Raw genomic sequence first — 23,553 nt, forward strand, 5'->3', positions numbered from 1 at the left:
ATCACAAGAAGAACACATGAGCTGTAGAAAAAGGAGAGACTACGAAAGCCACGGTGTTACAACATGAACCAGCTGTTGGTCTCTCTGGAGACTACTGGATGTAGCTGGGTAACCATGGTTACCTGGGAGTTACAGAAACATGCAGAACATGTGATTGACGTTGCACAGCAGTGGGACATTTGAAATAAAGTCAGCACACTCAGTACAGATAGTGCATCAAATATGATGCTGCTGCAAGACGTCTGCCTTTGAACACGTCCCTGCATCGCGCACAACACCAAGGTTGCCATGGCAATCACAGCTAACAGGGACAAAGTGCACAGCTGGAAACCTGCAGGTATATTTAACATGATGTATTTCTCAGTGTCCTGTCTGTGTGTGAGAGACAAACAGCCTCTGTATGTGTGTGTAAATACAGCATGAATATGTAAAGGACATGTTTGTGGATATAAGTAAATGAATGATCTGCGTCATTTGAATCTTTGATTCTTGTTTCTGTTGCAGGTCTGTGACTGAACTTCTGGGAGGAGAAACGTTGGTTTCATGCTCTGTGATTCTGTGTTTTGTCATCTCTCTCAGGTGATGGAGAGCTCAGATGATGACCCCGTCTACGTGGTCAAATTCAAGTCTACATTCAGAACAGACCTGGAGACACGCAAGCAAAATGCCAACATTGTATATGTGAAAACTGCTGCTGCACTGGAGCCAGATTCAAGGAGCTCAAGTGTTTACCCAGATCTTACTGAACTTACTGAAGGAACAGAGGGTTGTTGGAGTGAAACCTGTGGAAGCAACAACATCCGACCCACCAGAGAAAAAGTTGGCCCTGTTGGTGCTTCATCAGAGTGTGATTGTGAACAGGAGGAAGACTCAGCTGAGAACAGTGTGGTGGATACAGAGCAGATTCCACCATCAGTACAGAGGCCTGTCCATTAGAGTGCTGCTCCAAACATGCAGCACATGTACTTGGCCACAGCTGCAACATCTGTACCTGTGAAAGCTTGTTCTCTGTTGCTGCTCATATTGTACAGAAGAAGAGAGTTTCTTTATCATCAGAAAATGTCAATGAGCTTGTGAGTCTTAGCAGCTGGCTCGGTGCAGAGGAGGAAGAACATGTCAAGTCAGAGGAAGATAAATGCAGTTCATGTTGTCAACTCAACCTGGACTATTGAAAGAGTTTTTCTTTGTCTTGTTTCTGACTGAGATTCTCCAAAGGAAATCCAGCACAAACACACACTTCACACACTCAAAGTCCCTGCAAAGTAAATGAGCTGATGAGCGTTTGTGCTGCTCCCTGATAACAGAACAATAGTTCTGCTGCTTCCTGTTCTGTAAACACACATTTATAAATGTTCACTTGCTGTTGATCAAAGGTATGTTGGTGGCTCTGGACGCTGAGGGGAACTTTGTAAAAAACTAGATCAAATGTTAATGTCCTGGCAGAGGCAAAGAACTTTGATTTGATATTAGATTAGTTTCATGTTTCAGCTCAGACTGACAGAAATATTTGAACTGCTGCTGTGTTAAAGGGAACACTGCTGTTAGAAAGCACCTGATTTGTTTCTGCACACTGAATGTTGCACTTCTCATACTGCAGTACTATTAAAATAAGTACACAATACACTACTTTTGAACTCATGATTGAATGTTGCTGTAACAAACCCATTAATGTGATTCAAAGTGTTCATGGTTTCCCAGCACAACAAATGATTGCACAAGTGTGACTGATCCACTTTCTAATGTGTGTGTAGCCCACACTGTCACTGTGTCACAGGTGAGTCTGTGTATCCAGGTTCTATGAGGAGAACAGGATATAGTGACTGAGTCCAGCAGCTTAAAGTCTGACTCCATCCTCCATTTAAATAACTCAAGCCAACAACTGAATAGCTTTGTCAAGAGTGTCAGGAAAGAGTGAAAAAGCAAAATGAGTAGCATGTGGCTGCATTTCAGTGATATTGGAGACCACAAAGCTGATTGCAAAATTTATATTGGAGATATACAGGAGACGCTGACATGTTCTATGAGGAGAACAGGATATAGTGACTGAGTCCAGCAGGAGCAGTGGGTGGATGGCAGCATCAGCATGAAGGATCAGTGTGAGAACACATCATCCACAAAGAAAACCAGTCTGAGTGTCTGACGCTCTTGTTAGAAAGATGCAGTCCCAGCAGTTAGCTTGTCTGCTAGTTAGCTGAGAGCTAACTCACTTGTACATTGAATACCAAACCGTGTAAACCAGGGGTCTCAAACATATGGCCCGTGGGCCAAATCCAGCCCTTGAGATAGTTTCATATGTCAAATATTGATGACTTTTCAGGCTTGCTGATAATCTATGTGAGCACGGCTGAGATTTTATTCTGATGAGCAAACCATGTGGCCAAACACTTTAAGAGACAGACTGGGATCATACCATTATGTGAAAGAAGACGGAAATGTCCCATAGACAGCAAGGGTAGTGGTAGAGACCAGGTACACAGAGAAATGGGAGCTGTATTGAAATGCAAGCGTGTCAGGAAAGAGTGAAAAGGGAAAATGAGCAGCATCTGGCTGCATTTCAGTGATATTGGAGACCACAAAGCTGAGTGCAAAATTTATATAGCAGATATACAGGAGACGCTGACAGTAGAACTGATAAAATTAGGAGCTGGCTAAAGTGACACCCATTTTTATTTCCACCCATTTTCCATTGTGGAGGACAAAAGGTTTCAAACTCGTCCAGGTCTTAAACCTCACGTGTGTTCTTCCTAATAGCAGTAAATGGATAAAAATAAGGCTTTTATGAAAACACTGAATACAAATTGCTGCCTTTAAAAAGACTAAATGTACAGTTCAGTATTGAATACTACATAAAATAAACTATATATAAAGTGTGTCTGAATGGCAGAGATGCAGAAATATGTGCATATAGCACAGAGCCATGGCTCAGTGTCTGAATGAGTCTCACAGACCTGAATGTGCTGTTGAAGCCATTTATAATTATAACGTAATTCTTTACTCGTTTGATCTGCTACTTACCACAAGGGACCAGACGTAGAAGGTTTTGGACTTTTAACTATATTTTCTTAAGTTTTACAACTTTTCTTACTGTTAAAAACCTCCTTATGGCCATTCATGCTATACAAAGTAATTACACGTGTGTGGTATCTACAGAAATGTCAGAATCTCAGCTAAAAGTTCACAAAACCATCTCAACAACCACCAAACAGCAGGTGAACAGATTACACAAAAAAGATGTAAACACAAATCCCCCTGATCATCTGTTTTTTAAACATAAAGCATAGTTTTGGGCGTTCATTTACTACTGGTTCAGTGAATTTTGGTTGGACGGTGATGAAACCTGCAGTCTCAGAATCTGTGAGAAGTCTGCTTTCAGCACGCAACAGCATTGTTGTATTGTGTGCTATGGATTCACCTCTGCAAACTCACTGTTTTACCATCATGTTTCTACTTAGACAATAACAAAGGAAGCAGTTCCCAGGAACTACTTCCTGTCTTGTTAACATAAGAGTATGTTGCCCTTCAAAACACCTCCACTTCTCCTCTTATTAGAGGACTGCCTTATTATTAATCTGCTAATTCTGTCAGTTGATGAAAGAAAAATGCTTGATCTCACCTGAGAGTTTCCAGTGTACAGTGTGGACTCTTCAGTCCTACAGCCAGTAGCTTCATGCCTGAATCCTTCAGGTTAATGTTACTCAGGTCCAGCTGTCTCAGATTAGAGGTCTGAGAGCTGAGACCTGAGGACAGAGCTTCACAGCTTCTCTCTGACAGGTCACAGTGACTCAGTCTGAAAAATAACATAAAAAATTACAAAAATAAAACACTTATGTTGAAGTGTAACGAGATACTATTATATTTAGCAATATTTAATCTTGTTTTTGTCAGGAAACTGAGCACTTATGCAGAGCAACATGTGGAGAGAATCAGAGGAGAAGAAGTGAAGACAGAACAGCAGTAAAACAACACTGAATTGTTCAGTGTGCTTTTGATATCAACAAAATGTGTCAAACTTCTTTATTTTGTATTTGTTTTAGTAGAATTGATGGTTATCACTTAGATAACAACCACAGGCCAGGTCTAAATTGCACTTTGGTAACATTTACACCCAGAAATATTTCAGAAATGTGGACAATTTGTGCTCCAATGTATTCAGTATTGAACAATATCTGTACTGATGATCACTTAATAGTTTTGATATTTTATTTGAGTTGTTCCCACCTGATCTGTGTTAACTAGAATAAACATTTAAAAACTAAAGCTATGATCACATATTGACTTACAGAGCTTTGTTGGAGGGTTTGACCACTGGCAGCAACCTCAGAAGAGCCTTTTTAAAGGCTCATGTTCTCACTTAGATCATTTATTTCTACTTACATTTCTTTCTGGGAAAAATGGGGATTACTTTGAAAACAGGAACTATTTTCCCCAAAAATCAGCCCTGGATTAGTAAATCACTCAAACGTCTTCTCAGGCAGAAGAAACTGTCTTGTTATGAGGGAGAGAAGAAAAAGATTGAGGCACAGAAACTTGTTGAAAGAGAGATAAAGCAGCTAAAATCAGGTCTAAAAATAAAGAAGAGCATACGTTGAATAAAGGACACTCAAGGCTGGCTTGGAAAGGAATGAAGTCCATGGTGGGGATGCAGAGCAAGGAACAAAGATGAATGTGATGCTGAATCAGCAGAAGACTTGGACTCATTTGATTCCAGCTTTGATATCATTGATTTCAATGAAGAGCTTTGTGATTGTAGCAAAGGGCTGGTAGCTCTGAGAGAGACACTGATGAGGTGTCTGTGAAGGTTCGCAGTCATCTAAAGAGATTAGAAAAATAGGCATCTGGACTTCTTTAAGTTTCTTGAAGACGTTTCACCTTTCACCTCTCATCCAAGAAGCTTCTTTATTTCTAGGGTCAAATGGTGGAGAGTCCCAGATTAGCCTGTGTACAAACAGACTTCAGCCATATGAGAGTGAGTGTGAGTGAATGAGAGCACACACAGGACACTCGGATGTCTGAATGTGTGTGACTCAGTGAAAAAGAGGATTGTACCGGCTATACTGTGACTGACAAACAGAGTTTAAAGAGAAAGGTCTTTGGATTAAAATGGATTATGCTAAAGTGAACGTGCTAATGAAATCTGAACTGACTGAAATGTGAAGTGAAGATTATTCAGATGTAAAAGAGAGAGAAACTGATAATAAGGTGGGGCTGAAGATCAGTGAAGGGCATGTGAACACCTGATTGGCTGAGTAGATATCAGATTGACAGTTTCACAGTTTTCCCTGTGGATTAAAACTTTAAGAAGATGTGACATTCATCAAGGAATCCTGCTCTCTGGATTATTTCCATGAACAGTGAGCTGGAACACATCTACAGTGCTGGAAGTGCCCATCTCACCACCAACCTCTCTGTGCACATTCACTTTTTAACCCTTTGTGAGACACTAAAGGTGTAAATCTGAGTATTTATCTATGTTAGTGCGAACACCTTTAATAGGTTGGTTTAGTCTTTCCCTTGGAGTCTGCGGTCCAGGCTCCTAAAATCATCCTAGTTTAACAAGCACTACAATCTAGAGGAGAGCTGCACTAACAGGTGTGCCTGATAAGATCTGACCTGCACGGATACTCATGTTTATGTATATCGGGACAAGCAGGGAAGTCATGGACATCAAATCTGTCAGGCTGCCTGAGTCCGCTCACCTACATCACTTCAGAACTCTGCATTATCTACTGAGTCAGACTCAGAGGATCAGGGATCAGAAGTTCTACAAAGAGTAGAACCAGACTTCCTGTATAGAGGTCTGCGGGCCTACTGATCCACAGTGTGAGCACAACTTTCACATCATATTCATCTCAGCACAACTAAAACATGCTGACTGACCTCAGAGTTTCAAATCGACATCGTGGATTCTCCAGGAGAACAGACAGCTGCTTCACTCCTGAATCCTGCAGGTGTTTGCAGTCTACACTCAGGTCCAGCACTCTGGGATACGAGGGGTTGGACTTCAGTGTTTCTGCCAGATAATCACAGCTGATCTCTGACAAACCACAGTCCTTCAATCTGAATAAAAAATGAAAGATGTAAGTTTATTAGACAAAGTGTGAGCTTGAAATCATTCAGTGTTTCATCATCTGTTCAGAGCTGAAGAAGGTTCAGAATGTAGAAGTTTAGAAAATGGAAACTCCAAACAGCTGAAGCCAACAGGAAACAGCTTCAAACAAACACAACAAGAGAAAAAAGTCTGAATGTTTCACATTAAAGTCATACATTTATCATAAAAACAGGAAAAAGACTTGAAAAAGTCGTGTTTTTCCTTCCAGAATCCACATGGCTTCACTTTTAAAGGTGAAGTGTGAAAGAAATGGACATATTTGAAGTCCAACACCTTTTTCCAGTCACATTATTAAAGCAGACAAACTACAAGCTCATTTTCATTCCAACAAGTCATCTTCTGACCTGGACTAATAACACTGGTATCTATGTGCAGCTGGCTGTGAGACCAGTGCTCAGGGAGCATCTACAAAGTGCAAAACTGAAAGAACATCACACACTAATTTGCTTCCAGCACTTTCACACAAACATCTACTGTCATTAATTTCACCAAACTCTGCGGATTCTTTATTGCAAATTCAAATGGGATCAAATGGTCAGACAAAAGAGGCTTATGAGGAAATATGATGAAATGTTGTGTATTAGCAGCAAGTTATTGAATCATTTTCCTCAGAAACCAAACAAAATGATTGACAAACATGTTTTTACAAACTCAGTGTTGGACTTGGATCAGCAGGATAAGCTGATGTTTAAAAGCATTTGAGTCTCGCTGTATGAGAGTCCAGTTATTACTCAATATTTATGGATGATGTTCTTTCAGTGTTGCACTTTGTAGACGCTCCCTGAGCCTCACAGCCAGCTGCACATGGACCAGTTGACATTACCCAGCATTAGAGGCAGGTGTAAAAAAATCGATTTTCCTATTTAAATGGTTTTAATTTGAATAAAGCGATGTTGATTCATTCAATCCTGAATCGATTTTTAATATAAATGTATTTCGCCAGAATCTCAGGTTAAAGCTCCCAAAAGGGGATGCAAGATGGCCGCCAGGGTGAAGCCACTGAGTCAGGCAGGTCCTGTGTGTTTGACAAAAAAATATATCAAAACACCTTGGATTTTGCCATGTTTGTTTGGTCTTTTCTTGTCTTTCTACCTCCTCTTGAGCTTAATGTATTCACGGAAAATGATTAATTTAACTCTCCACCCAGCCAAGAGGAGCCAACATCTTTTGTACTCAAGAATCCTGGATTGTGGACATGCTAGGCCGCCCCCAGGTAAACGTGTTAAAACGGTATCCATTCCTGGGGGTTGTGAATCTCATGATGATAATACTGGCGATGTTGAGCGTAACACCAGACCTGTTTCAAGTCCTGTGCTACAGTTGCAGCAGCTCCCTGGGCTAACACCATCACTGCTACCTGGGCTACAGCAGTTCCCAGGGTTAACACCATCACTGCTACCTGGGCTACAGCAGCTCCTTGGGCTAACACCATCACTGCTACCTCGGCTACAGCAGCTCCCTGGTCTAACACCATCACTGCTACCAGGGCTACAGAAGCTCCCTAGGCTACAGCAGCTTCCTAGGCTAACACCATCACTCCTACCTGGGCTACAGCAGCACTGTGGGCTAACACCATCACTCCTACCTGGGCTACAGCAGCTTCCTGGGCTAACACCATCACTGCTACCAGGGCTACAACAGCATCCTGGTCTTACACCATCACTGCTACCAGGGCTACAACAGCATCCTGGTCTTACACCATCACTGCCACCTGGGCTACAGCAGCCTCCTGGACTAACACCATCACTGCTAATAGGGTTACAGAAGCCTCCTGGACTAACACCATCACTGCCACCTGGGCTACAGCAGCCTCCTGGACTAACACCATCACTGCTAATAGGGTTACAGAAGCCTCCTGGACTAACACCATCACTGCAACCTGGGCTACAGCAGCCTCTTGGACTAACACCATCACTGCAACCTGGGTTACAGCAGCCTCCTGGACTAACACCATAGTGTCTCTGTATGTTTTTACTAACTTGTGTTTAACACCAACCTGCCAGAGGGTCTGCAGATGGAAATTAGCCCAAGGCTATAATCTGGCATATTTACATTTGTTAAAATGTTAATTAATATGTATTGCCCCTCTTTTTAAAAATAAATAAATAATAAATAATAAAAAGTATTTCAACAACAACCAAACAGATCAAACAGTAAATGAGAGCAGCTAAACACACAAAGATGGAAACACAGAGCGTGGATCATTCACTCGACGCCATGTACACGGACACGCCGTCGGGGCTGAAAGTGGACAGCTCACAGATCCTGAAGCTGCAGGTTTCATCTGTCTCCAACCAAAACTGAGTGAAGCAGCAGCAAAAGAAGATCCAAACTATGCTACGTTTGATGAACATCGTCATGAATTCTCTCTGACTTTGACGTTTACTTCCTACACAGCTCTCTCTCTCAGTGTACTTCAAGAATAGTTTACCTTCAAAAATCTGTTTTCTGCATTATTCACTGCTTATTACGCACCAGTCTGCTGTTGTGTTCACTGCTGTTGGCCTCCGAAAACAAAGCCTCATTTCTGCTGTTCAGTACTGAAGAAATTTAAACCTTTTAAAATGATGACAGATTACAAACTCTCAGCTGTGTCTGTAATCAAACCTCTGTAACTTTGCTTCACTTCAGCAGCATCAGGTCATGTTCACATGTTGATTCATTGTTTGCTTCAGTTTTTGATCGACGGCAGAATATTTTGAAGGTTATCTGCTATAAAAAGCCAGAAGAGGAAAATATGCTTCATGTGTTTCTGTTTGATCCTCAGTGACTTTGACACAAAGGCCTCTGCTGTGATGATCACACCTCTGATCAAGTCTCACAGTGTCAGCTTTGTTTTTATACTTATGGATATGTGCTGATAAATGATTAGAATTAGAATATTTCCCACTGTCTGCTGTGTGCCATGACCTTTGACCTGCTAAAGACAGTCAGCTGTGGATTATTCATTATTGTGTCTGATACTTAGAACTGTGAGGAAGAACACTACACAGTTAATCAGGGTCCCCTCTCTCTGAATCAGGAAAGGTGGGCAGGCCGCGTGTGGGCCACGGGCCATACGTTGAGTATCACTGTTTGAAATGTGAACATTGTTCTGCTGCAGTCAATGGACTAAACCAGAGAAGAAGAAAACAGACTTTAACATGAAGATCCTCAGTGTGGATCAGTATAATATCAGCCTGATGTCTGCAGTTTAGTGTCAGCACAACTTTCACATCATATTCATCTCAGCACAACTAAAACATGCTGACTGACCTCAGAGTTTCAAGTCCACATCCTGGACTCTCCAGGAAACCACACAGATGCTTCACTCCTGAATCCTGCAGATTGTAGTTGTTACTCAGGTCCAGCTCTCTCAGATGGGAGGGGTTGGACTTCAGCGCTGCTGCCAGATAATCACAGCTGATCTCTGACAAACCACAGCTCCTAAATCTGTATAAAGAATGAAAGATGTAAGTTTATTAGACAAAGTGTGAGCTTGAAATCATTCAGTGTTTCATCATCTGTTCAGAGCTGAAGAAAGTTCAGAATGTAGAAGTTTAGAAAATGGAAACTCCAAACACCTGAAGCCAACAGGAAGCAGCTTCAAACAAACACAACAAGAGAAAAAACTCTGAATGTTTCACAATAAAGTCGTACATTTATCATAAAAACAGGACAAAGACTTGAAAAAGTCATGTTTTTCCTTCAAAAGGTTATATAAAAGGTTGGAACTGTAAAAAAAACAAACATATTTATAATTATATAGTTACTTCTTCAAAAAAGTTACTGAGTTTTGCAAACAACAAAGTTTGTTGCAATAAATACTGAATACTATCATTGTTATAAACAACGATAGTATTCAGGAAGAAAACCAAACATTGCAGATATTTTTTATCATAACTCTGGTTTTACGTGGCCGATCAACACAATTTAAAAACTGGTATAAAGTCCACACTTTTCCTGTCAGTTTTTCCGTCTATCCTGCTCACATCTCCAATGGTTGTACACGTTGTCATTAACGTGGCTTCACTCCACATCAGCCACTTTGCTCGCTAAAACACCGGTGTCGGCACATAAGGACGCTGTCATAGCCTGTCAACCACGTGGATTAGCTGCGTATATACAAATGTGAATCGCATCATTGGCTGGACTATGGGATAAGGTGGCATCGTTCTAATCCCATACGGGAGCAGTCACTCACTGACTAACACTGCAAAACAGAATTGTTAAAGTTTTAATTTTAATTTCAATTGAGATTTGATTTTTTTTTTGTGCGCAAGTCAGATTTTCTTTGTGCAGAGACCATGCCAGCAGCGCGCAATTACACACGCGCGCAGCTTCGAGGGAACATTGGGCACCACCACAGTTCACTTCAACAAAACTTTACTTCAGATTTGTTTTCATGTTTTGATCCAGTGATGAGAGCCGTTTCCCCCATGTCCAGTCCTTCTACTAAGCTAGGCTAAACATGTCCAGTGCCTGTCTCTGTGCAGCTTTTAATCTGATGTTAATAAGGTAGAAATGGAGGAAGAAGAAAATGACTTCATCAATCAACATGCAGCTACCAACCCAAATGGTGAGGTGGTGGTTAGTTATTGCTGTTGTTTATGATCCCCTACATCAGGGGTGTCAAACTCAAATATACAGTGGGCCAAAATTCAAAACTGGAACAAGGTCGCGGGCTAACATTAATATGAAATATATTTATTGAAAAAAATCTTCCTCCAGATATAACAAGGAACCTTTTCTTACAGACTCAAATAAGTTTTGCTGAAAAACTGAATATGGAATAAGCAACACTTAATACTGAACGATATATAACTCATATAAAAATATATAACTTAATATTGCACACATGCAAAATTGAAATTCCAATTAAATAACATATCACTGGAATGCATTTCTTAAATAAAAATTGTATTTGCAGCCTTCTGAATTAAATTTTAGCAGTAAACCTTTTCCCCAGGCTAATAATGTAAAATGTAAAAATAAAATAACAATAATAAACCACTTAACTAATAAAAATATCATTAAACGTGAAACCATTCAAGCCCATGTCTGGGAGTAGCAAATGTGACAAATTGCACAAAGAAAATGTTAATTATAGCTCAGTTTGCTACACGCTGATCTACTCTGATGCGTCCAAGCCAGATACCTGGCATCTCTTCTTGGATGCTAGTTCCTCAATATCTGGGCTCAGGCTCTGAGCTGAGGAAATCCTCAGGATCGAGTGAAGGTGTTCATCGGTCAGACGTCTCCTGTGAGATGTTTTAACCATCTTCATTGAGGAGAATAGTTGCTCACATAGGTAAGTGCTGCCGAACATGGAGAGCATCTGAGCAGCGTGGGTGCGGAGCCCAGGCATTGTGTCAGGGATGAAATGTGGAAATTGTTTAGCGCCCACAGCATCATACTTTGATTTCAGCGTGACACTACACTGGAGTTCAATCAGCTCCATTTGGAGGTTTGTTGGTGCTTTTGCCACGTCAACTGCAAAAGGATTACTGAGCAGTTCAAATCGACATTTCTGGGCATCAAAGTCGGCAAACCGCCGGGTAAACTCAGTACTGAGTACACAGAGTTTTTCAGCAAACTGCACATGGGAACACAGCAGTAGAGATTTGCATGTTCATCGTTTGGCAGCAGGGAAAATGGCCCAGGTTTCCTTGTAGCATCTGATTCTGCCACAGGCACAATTTCGTTTTAAAAGCCCTCACTGCAGTGTACATATCTGTGATGATACGCCCCCGTCCCTGAAGCTGCAGGTTCAGCCCATCGAGATGGCTCGTGACATCACACATAAAGGCCAGCTCACACAGAAACTCTTGCTCCCTGAGCTCAGCTGTGTCTTGCCCTTTGCTTTCCAGAAACTGAAATATTTCCTCGCGTAGCTCGAAACATCTGTTCAGTACTTTTCCTCGGCTTAACCACCTCACCTCCGTGTGATACGGCACGTCTCCGTATTCCGAACCACACTCCTCAAGAAAAGATTTGAATTGGCGGTGATTTAGACCTTTGGCTCTTATAAAGTTAACCACTCGTGTTACTGCGGTCATAACATGTTCCATCTTTAGGGCTTTGCCACAAAGTGATTCTTGATGTATGATGCAGTGATAAACAGTCAGCTCACCTGCACAGTTCTCCGCTCGCATCTTCTCCCGTACCCTGCCCACCAGTCCGCTCCTTTGACCGCACATCGCTGGTGCACCATCTGTCGTTAACCCCACAAGTTTTTCCCATGGCAACTTCATTTCAGTTAGACATTTGGAAACCTCTTCAAATATTTCCTTCCCTGTGGTTGTGCCATGCATTGATTTTAATCCTAAAAGTTCTTCCGTAACACAGAGAGTTGAGTCCACACCACGGATGAAGACTGAAAGCTGGGCAGTATCAGAGGCGTCGCTGCTCTCATCCACAGCGAGGGAGAATGCAACGAAACTGTTTCCCTTCTCCATCAGCTGGTTATTTAGATTGTTGGCAAGTTCACGTGTGCGATCAGCTACTGTGTTTCTGCTCAGGCTAACATTTGAAAATGCTTGCTTCTTCTCTGGGCACACAACGTCGCAAACTTTCATCATACAACTTTTCACAAACTCTCCCTCAAGGGCCGGGCTGATTTTGCGATCTCTGCTGCGACAACAAAACTAGCCTTTACAGCAGCCTCACTTTGTAATATAGCTTTTTTAAACATAGTCTGTTGTGAAACAAAACTTCTTTTCATCTCTTCTGCTTTCCGGCGCCTTTGAGTCATGTCCAGGTCCTTGTACTTCTCTTGGTGTTTCGTTTCATAGTGTCGTCTAATGTTATACTCCTTGGATATAGCCACATGAGCTCCACATACAAGACAAACAGGTCTATCTTTTACATAGGTAAACAGATATTCTGTCTCCCACCTGTCCAGAAAGCTCCTGTTTTCGTTCTTTCTTTTCGCCATTTTGGGAGAGGTAGCGCGGCAGTATTCGCACGGTTGCTATGACTACGGTCAACAGAGAAGAGGGCGTTAATGGGTCCTGTCCTGACTGACGCGCCAAAACGCCAACAGAGCATTCTAGGATTTGTAGTATTAGCAGTACATGTGCTGTATAAGACCGGCGGGCCAGCTCTAATAGTAATTTGGTATGGCCTCGCGGACCAAATGTAATTAGGCTGCGGGCCAAATTTGGCCCGCGGGCCAGAGTTTGACACCTATGCCCTACATTATCCTACATTCAAATATATTTTCCAGCTACAATAGTGTTTGCGTTCCTAAAAGGATTTTATGAATGTGTTATTGTTCATGTCACATCTGTATGAAACAAAGAGGAAGTGAGGTTTATCCCTCATGATCACAAACTGTTCCAGCATGTAAACCTGAGATCTGTGTGGAGCAGCTGACCTGTACGATGTGCTCAACACAAACATTATTTACCATCAGTTACTGTGTGACTGAACCACGTGGGTGTATGAAACATCGCTTTTAGTTTTAATAGCACATGGCAACATTCAGACGTGAATCTATACAGTAACACTTTGATTTGTTACAGTGAGGAGACTGTTGAAGGGAACGATGAGGGGAAACTGTAACAGCAGCAACAGAAACCCAGGAGACAAAGCTGAGGTCTGGGTTCCTCTATGCTACACACAGCCTCCTGCTCCTGTACTTTAATTCAATTCAATTCAATTTTATTTATATAGCGCCAAATCACAACAAATGTCGCCTCAAGGCGCTTCATAGATACAGAGAAAAGCCCAACAATCATATGACCCCCTATGAGCAAGCACTTTGGCGACAGTGGGAAGGAAAAACTCCCTTTTAACAGGAAGAAACCTCCGGCAGAACCAGGCTCAGGGAGGGGCGGCCATCTGCTGCGACCGGTTGGGGTGAGAGAAGGAAGACAGGATAAAGACATGCTGTGGAAGAGAGACAGAGATTAATAACAGATACGATTCAATACAGAGAGGTCTGTTAATACATAGTGAGTGAGAAAGGTGACTGGAAAGGAAAAACTCAATGCATCATGGGAATCCCCCGGCAGCCTACATCTATTGCAGCATAACTAAGGGAGGATTCAGGGTCACCTGGTCCAGCCCTAACTATATGCTTTAGCAAAAAGGAAAGTTTTAAGCCTAATCTTAAAAGTAGAGATAGTGTCTGTCTCCCGAATCCAAACTGGAAGCTGGTTCCACAGAAGAGGGGCCTGAAAACTGAAGGCTCTCCCTCCCATTCTACTTTTAAATACTCTAGGAACAACAAGTAGGCCTGCAGAGCGAGAGCGAAGTGCTCTAATAGGGTGATATGGTACTACAAGGTCATTAAGATAAGATGGGGCCTGATTATTTAAGACCTTGTATGTGAGGAGCAGGATTTTGAATTCAATTCTGGATTTAACAGGAAGCCAATGAAGGGAAGCCAAAACAGGAGAAATATGCTCTCTCTTTCTAGTCCCTGTCAGTACTCTTGCTGCAGCATTTTGGATTAACTGAAGGCTTTTCAGTGAGTTTTTTGGACATCCTGATAATAATGAATTGCAGTAGTCCAGCCTGGAAGTAATAAATGCATGAACTAGTTTTTCAGCGTCACTCTGAGACAGGATATTTCTAATTTTAGAGATGTTGCGCAAATGGAAGAACGCAGTCTTACATATTTGTTTAATATGTGCGTTGAAGGACATATCCTGGTTAAAAATGACTCCAAGGTTCCTCACAGTGTTACTGGAGGCCAAGGTAATGCCATCCAGAGTAAGAATCTGGTTAGATACCAAATTTCTAAGCTTTTCAGCGCCGAGTACAATGACCTCAGTTTTATCTGAGTTGAGAAGCAGAAAGTTAGTGGCCATCCAAGTCTTTATGTCTTTAAGACATTCCTGCAGTTTAACTAATTGGTGTGTGTTATCTGGCTTCATGGACAGATAGAGCTGGGTGTCATCTGCATAGCAGTGAAAATGTATGCTATGTCTTCTAATGATGCTGCCTAGGGGAAGCATGTATAATGTAAACAGAATTGGTCCTAGCACTGAACCCTGTGGAACTCCATAATTAACCTCAGTGTGTGAAGAGGACTCTCCATTTACATGCACAAATTGGAGTCTATTAGATAGATATGATACAAACCACTGCAGTGCAATACCTGTAATACCTACAGCATGTTCTAATCGCTCTAATAGAATATTATGGTCAACAGTATCGAATGCTGCACTAAGGTCAAGAAGGACAAGCACAGAGATGAGTCCACTGTCAGAGGCCATAAGAAGATCATTTGTAACCTTCACTAAAGCTGTTTCTGTGCTGTGATGAGCTCTGAAACCTGACTGAAACTCTTCAAATAAACCATTCCTCTGCAGATGATCTGTTAGCTGTTTGACAACTACTCTTTCAAGGATTTTTGATATGAACTTTAGTAAAAACATAAATATCTCCAAGTACACTTACTTCAGAAACTCTATTAAACTCATTACAAGTTTACTTCAGCTTTAAATTACTCACAACATCAGCACACATGAGCAAACACAGTGACTCACACAGCTACTGTTCAAGTTTAGTCATCTTTAATACAAATATACCTGATTATTATGAATCTCACAGCTACCTGCTCCTTGAACTGAACAATAATTCTATTTTACCATTAAAACAAAATATGTGACTGTAAAAAAAATCTTCAGACAGTAATTAAGAATCTCCTAAGCAATCCAAAGGTAAAGAAATGTTCACCTCAATTCTATAAAGCTTGGTTGTTTATACAATAATATCATTTAATGATCAGCAGTGGGGATATTTGGATCCTGACCTGAGAGTTTCCAGTGTACAATGTGGACTCTGCAGTGCAGCAGACAGAAGCTTCACTCCTGAATCCCGCAGGTCATTGTTACTCAGGTCCAGCTCTTTCAGACTAGAGGACTGGGAGTTGAGAACTGAGGACAGAGCATCACAGCTTCTCTCTGAGAGGTTACAGCCACTCAGTCTGGAAGAAAACAAACAAACAAATTAATTAAATCAGTCAAATGAAACATTTTTTTTAATGCCAGCATGCAATACAATTATTGGTTAACTAAATAGCTTCATTAAAACACAACTCTTCTTCTATATCAGCACTTACTCCTTGTAAGCTCCAACTGCTCCACCTTCTGAGTCAGAAGACATGAAAACAAACTGTAAATCTATTAGAAACATGATTGGAAAATTTCTTAGATCCATTTGTACATTTAGAGCCTGATACTGAAATATAGCAGCACGGACATTCACAGCAGCAAAGGGTTCTTGCTGATCTGAGCTGGCTTGGCCCTTGCTTATTGAAGATTAAAGAAAGCGGAATCAGCTGATCAAAACCCCACAAGGCTGCCCTCTGGGACTGAAACAATGGGACGGGTCGTGACTTTCAAAATGGGCTCATTGAACGCAGCACACATAAGATCTTGAAGAAGCTCATGGCGGTCGTGAGTTCTCAGACTTTGCTCTTTGAGCGCAAAACTGATAACCTGTCGGTTAAGCTCGTGGCTCTCCAACAGGAGATTGAGAGACGAGTGACGGACTGTTAGATCAGCTGTGAAATTGACATGCAGTTGTTTGCACCAAAGAAAACCACCATCATTTCATGCGGCTAACATACCGGCGCCAGCTGTGGTCTCAAGGCTGGGGCTGAACATAACAAATCTCACCCTGATGACAGACGGTGTTTAGACTGTTCCTTCCCATCCTAAGCATGGTTATCCCCTCCCGGTGCAGACGGTGGGTCGAGGGGACCAGCACAAATGCTGCAGGCCCAGATGCGTTGTCTACACTGGCTGTCTCTCACCTTTTACCCATCCCTGTTGCTTGTCATGTGTTTCTATGGCGCATTAAGAGTTTTCATGTGTTCTACGCTGAGGTCATTTTTTTCTGTTCTCAAACTGATCTCCCTGTTGGAGCTCAGTCTGGAGGGAGTTCTTTTTTCTCCTCATCTTTCCCCTTGAAAATAAATACAGTGTTCTGAATCTGAATCTGAAAAGATTACAGAACACGACTCTGTTCAGTAAATATTACGCTCATGCTGTCAAGAAATACCAAAGGTAGGTAAAACTCCGGTTGTTGCAGCCATCCAGTATGACATGCTTTGTACTGTTCTGCTGCAGTTTGTGATGCCTGGTTGATGAGTTGTGAAGGATGATGAAACAAACATTTCACCCAATGTTTTTCTTCTAAACTGGATGTAATTTTGGCAGCCGAGAGTTTTTCACAATCTATCCCAGCTGCAAATAGGAACACAACAAATAACTAACTTTACCCACTTGGATCCTTATCATTCAAGATTGTGAAAAGATTCTCTACTCAGAGAATACTGGTGATTTTAGATGAGAGAGATGATTTTGAAGATGATGAAGGGGAAGAGTTTTCAGAACTTGAGGCCTTTTGTCTTCACTGTATAGGACAGAGAAGACAGGAAGGGAGGGAGCAGTGAGGAGAATAACACACAGGAAATGGTCTTGGGCAGACTCAAACCAGGCCCTGGAGTCACGACTCTAACCTTCAGTACATGGGTCACCTGCTCAGCCAGGTAAGCTACAGCAGTCAGCAGTGTGTGAGTTAATTTGAAGACAATGATGACTATAAGTCAGGTTAAAAAAAATACTATCATCAACCAACAAGGGGAAAACAGTGAGCTTGAATGACCAAGCTTTGACCAAGGGTGGCTCAGTCCTCGGTCTTCTTGCCCAAGGAGTGAACAACCCTGCATGGCTATCAATGTGGTGCAACGAAGGCCATCATACAGTACAGGCCATCCAAGCTGATTTTTAACTTTTCCTCCCAGATACCACCTTAAAAATCATCTACATTAGGATATCTTGGCTGATCTGACTTGTGTTCTAGATCCAATCACAACAAACAGAGAGCTGTTGTGTGTCCAAGGTGAACAGGAAGAATATATACATGCATAAAGTCAATAAAGTCAGAAGGTTTGCTTTAGACTGTGGTGCAGTTTATCATCAAAGACTGACAAACAGGCACCATGCTGCCAATAAATGGCATCAAGTCTGACTTTAGTTTACTTTTTTTGTTCTTTTTTTTTTTTAATCAAGATTAAATTTTATAGCAACCACAGCAGAGATAACCAGGGAAGGTGTGCTTGAGGGGATATAGCTAAAACAGCTGGTTTCAGACTGAAGATGAACTGAGGTGCTGCACCAAAGTCTGCAGGTTCAGGGAGGGACAAACATCTGCTGCAGCCAGATTGGAGTGAGAGGAGAGAGCAGGCCAACAACAACAAAGAAACAACAAACACACTGTGGAAGACCGAAGCAGACTTTAGTTTAAAGTGGAACTAAGGATGTTTCTCTGGCTGCCATGATTCACTGAGTAATTCAAATGCTTTCTTTAATGCAGGACCCACCATGCATGTAAAAGCAAGTGTTTCACCAATATTTGTGACTAAAAATAGACCTGCAGTAGAAATGTATCTAGGAACATGCATGTGAATATAAAGTATCAGAACATTAGGCACATGCAGCCTAAGTGTTTAAACAAAGACTGATAACATAACAGCAGCAGTGATGATCAGAGTTTATGGTGGATTCAGCGTCTCGAGTACACAGAGTTCTGGAGGCATCAAAGAGATTACAGTTGTATTGGAGAAATCCCAAAACTTTAGGATACAAATTCATACAAAGACAGAAAGCCTGGAGAAATAAATTACTGACACAGTTGGATGTTAAAAGTAAAGACATGAGTACAAATGTACTCACAGAGATTTGTTGGAGGCTTTGACCACTGGCAGCAGCCTCAGAAGAGCCTCCTCTGAAGCAGAGTATTTCTTCAGGTCAAACACATCCAGATCTTTTTCTGATGACAGTAAGATGAAGACCAGAGCTGACCACTGAGCAGGAGACAGTTTATCTGTGGAGAGACTTCCTGATCTCAGGGACTGTTGGATCTCCTCCACTAGAGAACGATCATTCAGTTCATTTAGACAGTGAAACAGATTGATGCTTTTCTCTTCAGACAGATTCTCACTGAGCTTCTCCTTGATGTACGGGACTGTTTCCTGATTGGTCAGTGAGCTACTTCCTGTCTGTGTCAGCAGACCTCGTAAGAGACTCTGATTGGTCTGCAGTGAAAGACCCAGGAGGAAGCGGAGGAACAAGTCCAAGTGTCCATTTGGACTCTGTAAGGCCTTGTTCACAGCACTCTGGTGGAGAGATTGAAGTTTTAGTTTGTTAAATAGTTTAGACCATGTAAAGGTTGTTTGTTGTTGTTCCATCAGATTGAGTCCAGAGTTGATGAAGGTCAGATGGACATGAAGAGAAGCCAGAAACTCCTGAACACTCAGATGGATGAAGCAGAACACCTTGTCTTCTTTCTGGTACAGTCCTCTCTCCTCTTTAAAGATCTGTGTGAACACTCCTGAGTACACTGAGGCTGTGCTGATATTCATCTTACACTGTTTCAGGTCTGATTCATAGAAGATCAGGTTTCCTTTCTGCAGCTGATCAAAAGCCAGTTTTCCCAGTGAGTTAATCATCTTCCTGCTCTCTGGACTCCAGTGTGGATCTGTCTCAGCTCCTTCATCATACTTGACCTTCGTCACTTTGGCCTGAACCACCAGGAAGTGGATGTACATCTCAGTCAGGGTCTTGGGCAGCTGTCCTCCCTCTCTGGTTTCCAGCACATCTTCCAGAACTTTAGCAGTGATCCAGCAGAAGACTGGGATGTGACACATGATGTGGAGGCTTCGTGATGTCTTGATGTGGGAGATGATCCTGCTGGCCTGCTCCTCATCTCTGAATCTCTTCCTGAAGTACTCCTCCTTCTGTGGGTCAGTGAACCCTCTAACCTCTGTCACCATGCCAACACAGTCAGGAGGGATCTGATTGGCTGCTGCAGGTCGTGTGGTTATCCAGAGGTGAGCAGAGGGAAGCAGTTTCCCCCTGATGAGGTTTATCAGCAGCACATCCACTGAGGTGGACTTTCTAGGGTCAGTTAGGATTGTAGTTCTGTGGAAGTCCAGAGGAAGTCGACACTCATCCAGACCATCAAAGATGAACACAACCTGGAAGTCTTCAAAGCTGCAGATTCCTGCTTCTTTGGTTTCAGTAAAGAAGCGATGAACAAGTCCCACCAAGCTGAACTTTTCCTCTTTCAGCACATTCAGCTCTCTGAAAGTGAATGGAAACATGAACTGGATGTCCTGGTTGGCTTTGTCTTCAGCCCAGTCCAGGGTGAACTTCTGTGTTAAGACTGTTTTCCCAATGCCAGCCACTCCCTTTGTCAGCACTGTTCTGATTGGTTCATCTCTTCCAGGTGAGGCTTTAAAGATGTCTTCTTGTCTGATTGTTGTTTCTGGTCTGTCTCGTTTCCTGGATGCTGTTTCAATCTGTCTGACCTCATGTTCATCATTGACCTCTGCAGTCCCTCCCTCTGTGATGTAGAGCTCTGTGTAGATCTGATTCAGAAGGGTTGACTTTCCTGCTTTAGCGATCCCCTCAAACACACACTGGAACTTCTTCTTCAGAGCAGATTTAAGTTTACGATGACAAACAGCAGCTGGAAGTTCTGAATAATAATAATAAAAATACAACTTTAACAATCACATTTTACAAAATGCTGATGACAATTTCTGACCCACTGAGAAATGACTGAACACACTGGTGTCACAAGTCTCTCATTTATCCAGCAGCTTAAATCTCTAGATAAATCCTCTTACTGCTCTGCAGACGGTCAGCCAGCTCCTCCTGCTTCATTCTCCTCAGGAAGTCCACTGTGATCTTCACAAATGCCTCTCTGCTGTTTCTCCTCTGCTCATCATCCTCCCTCTGAAACTTCAAGCACTGGGGCTTATTTGGATTCAGAGCCTTCTGGATCTTCTTCAGCTCGTTCTTCACAAAAGTGGTGATGTTGTCCTCCAGCAGCTGAAACAGAATATTTATGAATGAGCCAATCATACTGAAATCATGGAGCCAAACATCAGATCCATGTTGGACACACTGACAATACACTGGTCTACAAAGTAAGTCCACTCTGAACTTCAGTCTACACAACATCAAGAAGGTCCTGAGGAAATGTGAACGCTTGTTTGAGGGCGGAGTCAAGGAGGCCATTTATGTGAAAAGGGAAAGACCATCTCTGAATGGAGGAGGGGCCTAAGGGTACATCTGTCACCATCTTTAACAACACTTTAACAAACAACATGAGATTTTAACAGTAATGTAAAAATCCTGTGATTCATTGTTATTAAGCACAAACACATCTATGGACCGTTTCCATTAGTAGCTGCTCAGATCGACTCACCACAGGTCGCCATGACTGGACTGGATCCACTGGTTTCCATTACAGTTGAGGACCACCTAATGTGGTCGTCTCAATATAGCCGAGTGTCAACTCACATCATTAGTAAGTGTTAATGCTCCTAATTTCCATCATATTTGTCATTTATTGCTCAAAGTTATTGTAGAAACAGTTATTCAGCTTCATTCTCACTGATCTCAACTACAAACTGTTTCGCTTTGGTTTTTGTTTAAAGCCTCGATGTTTAAAACGTTTCCCTGTGATCAATGTTCCCTCTAATGTTTCATGTGTCTGAACACACGAACTCCCTGAGCGGTCCCTTGGACCACTGTGAGCAACAGCAGATGTGTGCACTGTGGTCACGCCAGCATCGAATCCATCCAAGTTACATGTTTATTAAAGTAATCAAATTACAGCATTTATGTTAGACTACTTTTAATTAACTGCTTTAGCCCAGTTACAATGAAAATTAAAAACAACCTTGTTCATGACCTGTGTAGTATGTTAACACTATTGGAAGGAAAAATAACTTGAACTCCAATTTTGAAAACAACTTTATTTATTTATTTTTTTATTATTAAGCTCTGACTTGTATTATGAGTCTGTGGTCTGGGAGAGAGTCTGTAACTCTGGATGCAAAATACAGTATATACTGACCAGTGCTGGGCAATTAATTATGTAGTTACTTCTTCAAAAAGGTAAAACAGTAAATGGCCTGCATTTGTATAGCGCTTTACTCAGTCCCTAAGGACCCCAAAGCACTTTACACTACATTCAGTCATTCACACACTGGTGATGGCAGCTACATTGTAGCCACAGCTGCCCTGGGGCGCACTGACAGAGGCGAGGCTGCCGGACACTGGCGCCACCGGGCCCTCTGACCACCACCAGTAGGCAAACATTGGTTAGTATCTTGCCCAAGGATATGTGGCATGCAGCGAGGATCGAACCACCGACCTTCTGATTAGTGGCTGACCTGCTCTGCCACCTGAGCTACAGCCACCCCAGTTTTTTGCAGCTGTTTACCTAAAAATGCAGCCAAGGCGTTTTTTTTTAAATAAACATTTCAAACTATTTACAGAACAATCAGCTGTTCTGCATCAAATCTGATGCCACACAAATTATTTGTGCCGCTCCAAAAATAATTTCTGTCACTATGAGATGAAGGAGAACAACAGCCTGATACCTGCAGGCCTGACAGCAGCAGATGTATCACTGCTGTAACACCTGTAACACTCAGCATTTAGCATTCGACCAATAGGAAAGGTTGGGGTGCTTTGGTTTCATCTTTACTCACAGGCTTTCGAGCGCTTTCCTTATAAAACGCAGCTTTTACCGTTTCTTCCGGCAGTAAATATAAACAACGACAGTATTCAGGAAGTAAACCAAACATTGCAGATATTTTTATCATAACTCTGGTTTTACGTGGCCGATCAACACAATTTAAAAACTGGTATAAAGTCCACACTTTGTCTGTCAGTTGTTCGTCTGTCCTGCTCACATCTCCAATGGTTGTACACGTTGTCATTAACGTGGCTTCACTCCACATCAGCCGCTTTGCTAAAACACCGGTGTCGCACATAAGGACGCTGTCATAGCCTGTCAACAACGTTGATCAGCTGCGTATATACGAATGTGAATCGCATCATTGGCTGGACTGTGGGATAAGGTGGCATCGTTGTAATCCCATACGGGAGCAGCCAGTCACTGACTAACACTGCAAAACAGAATTGTTAACATATTTACTTTAATTTCACTTCAGGTGGATTTTTTTTGTGTGCAATGCAGATTTTCTGTGTGCAGAGACGTGCCAGCAGTGCACAATTGCACACGCGCAGCTTAGAGGGAACATTGCCTGTGATCACATTTGCACCGTCTGATTTCAAAGTTTGTTTCTTTTGGACATTTAGTCCACAGAGTCCTTGGTGTTCTGAAAGGGACCTATAAATAAATGTATTATTAATAATAATAAAAGTAGTTGTTGTACATGTACAGACCATAAATATGGAGTCCAGCTGTGTTTGATGCTGCTGGGCAGACTGACCACTGGGAACCTCTGAGCTCTGCTGCTCCACTCTGTGGAGGAACCATGGACACACACACACACACACACGCACACGCGCACACACACGCACACATACACACACACACACACACACACACACGTACACACATTTTGATGATTGAAATGTGAATTTAGCCTCTAAAAGCTGTGTTCAGTCACTTTTGCT

General features: G+C 42.1%; 1 protein-coding gene across 16 annotated transcripts in view; it reads right to left on the reverse strand.

Annotated features, from left to right (window-relative positions):
• Nucleotides 1–23,553, reverse strand: part of LOC102777248 (NLR family CARD domain-containing protein 3-like) — a 1,099,208-nt gene that overhangs the window by 892,241 nt on the left and 183,414 nt on the right. Inside the window, exons 4-8 of one of the 16 annotated variants that reach the window (XM_087837896.1) lie at nt 23,320–23,398; nt 20,742–20,946; nt 18,784–20,590; nt 15,855–16,028; nt 3,614–3,787 (exon numbers count right to left, since the gene is read on the reverse strand). The exons of 5 other annotated variants lie outside the window; for them this stretch is intronic. In XM_087837896.1, the coding sequence (XP_087694022.1) occupies nt 3,614–3,787; nt 15,855–16,028; nt 18,784–20,590; nt 20,742–20,946; nt 23,320–23,398 (2,439 nt within the window). Of the gene's footprint in view, nt 1–3,613; nt 3,788–5,877; nt 6,058–9,364; nt 9,542–15,826; nt 16,029–18,783; nt 20,591–20,741; nt 20,947–23,319; nt 23,399–23,553 lie in introns of those variants that run through there. 10 more of the 16 variants (XM_087837905.1, XM_087837885.1, XM_087837890.1 and 7 more) reach the window with 10 other exon arrangements.

Source organism: Neolamprologus brichardi, chromosome 3 (assembly GCF_056152115.1).
Source record: "Neolamprologus brichardi isolate AB-2024 chromosome 3, ASM5615211v1, whole genome shotgun sequence".
NCBI lineage: Eukaryota > Metazoa > Chordata > Actinopteri > Cichliformes > Cichlidae > Neolamprologus > Neolamprologus brichardi.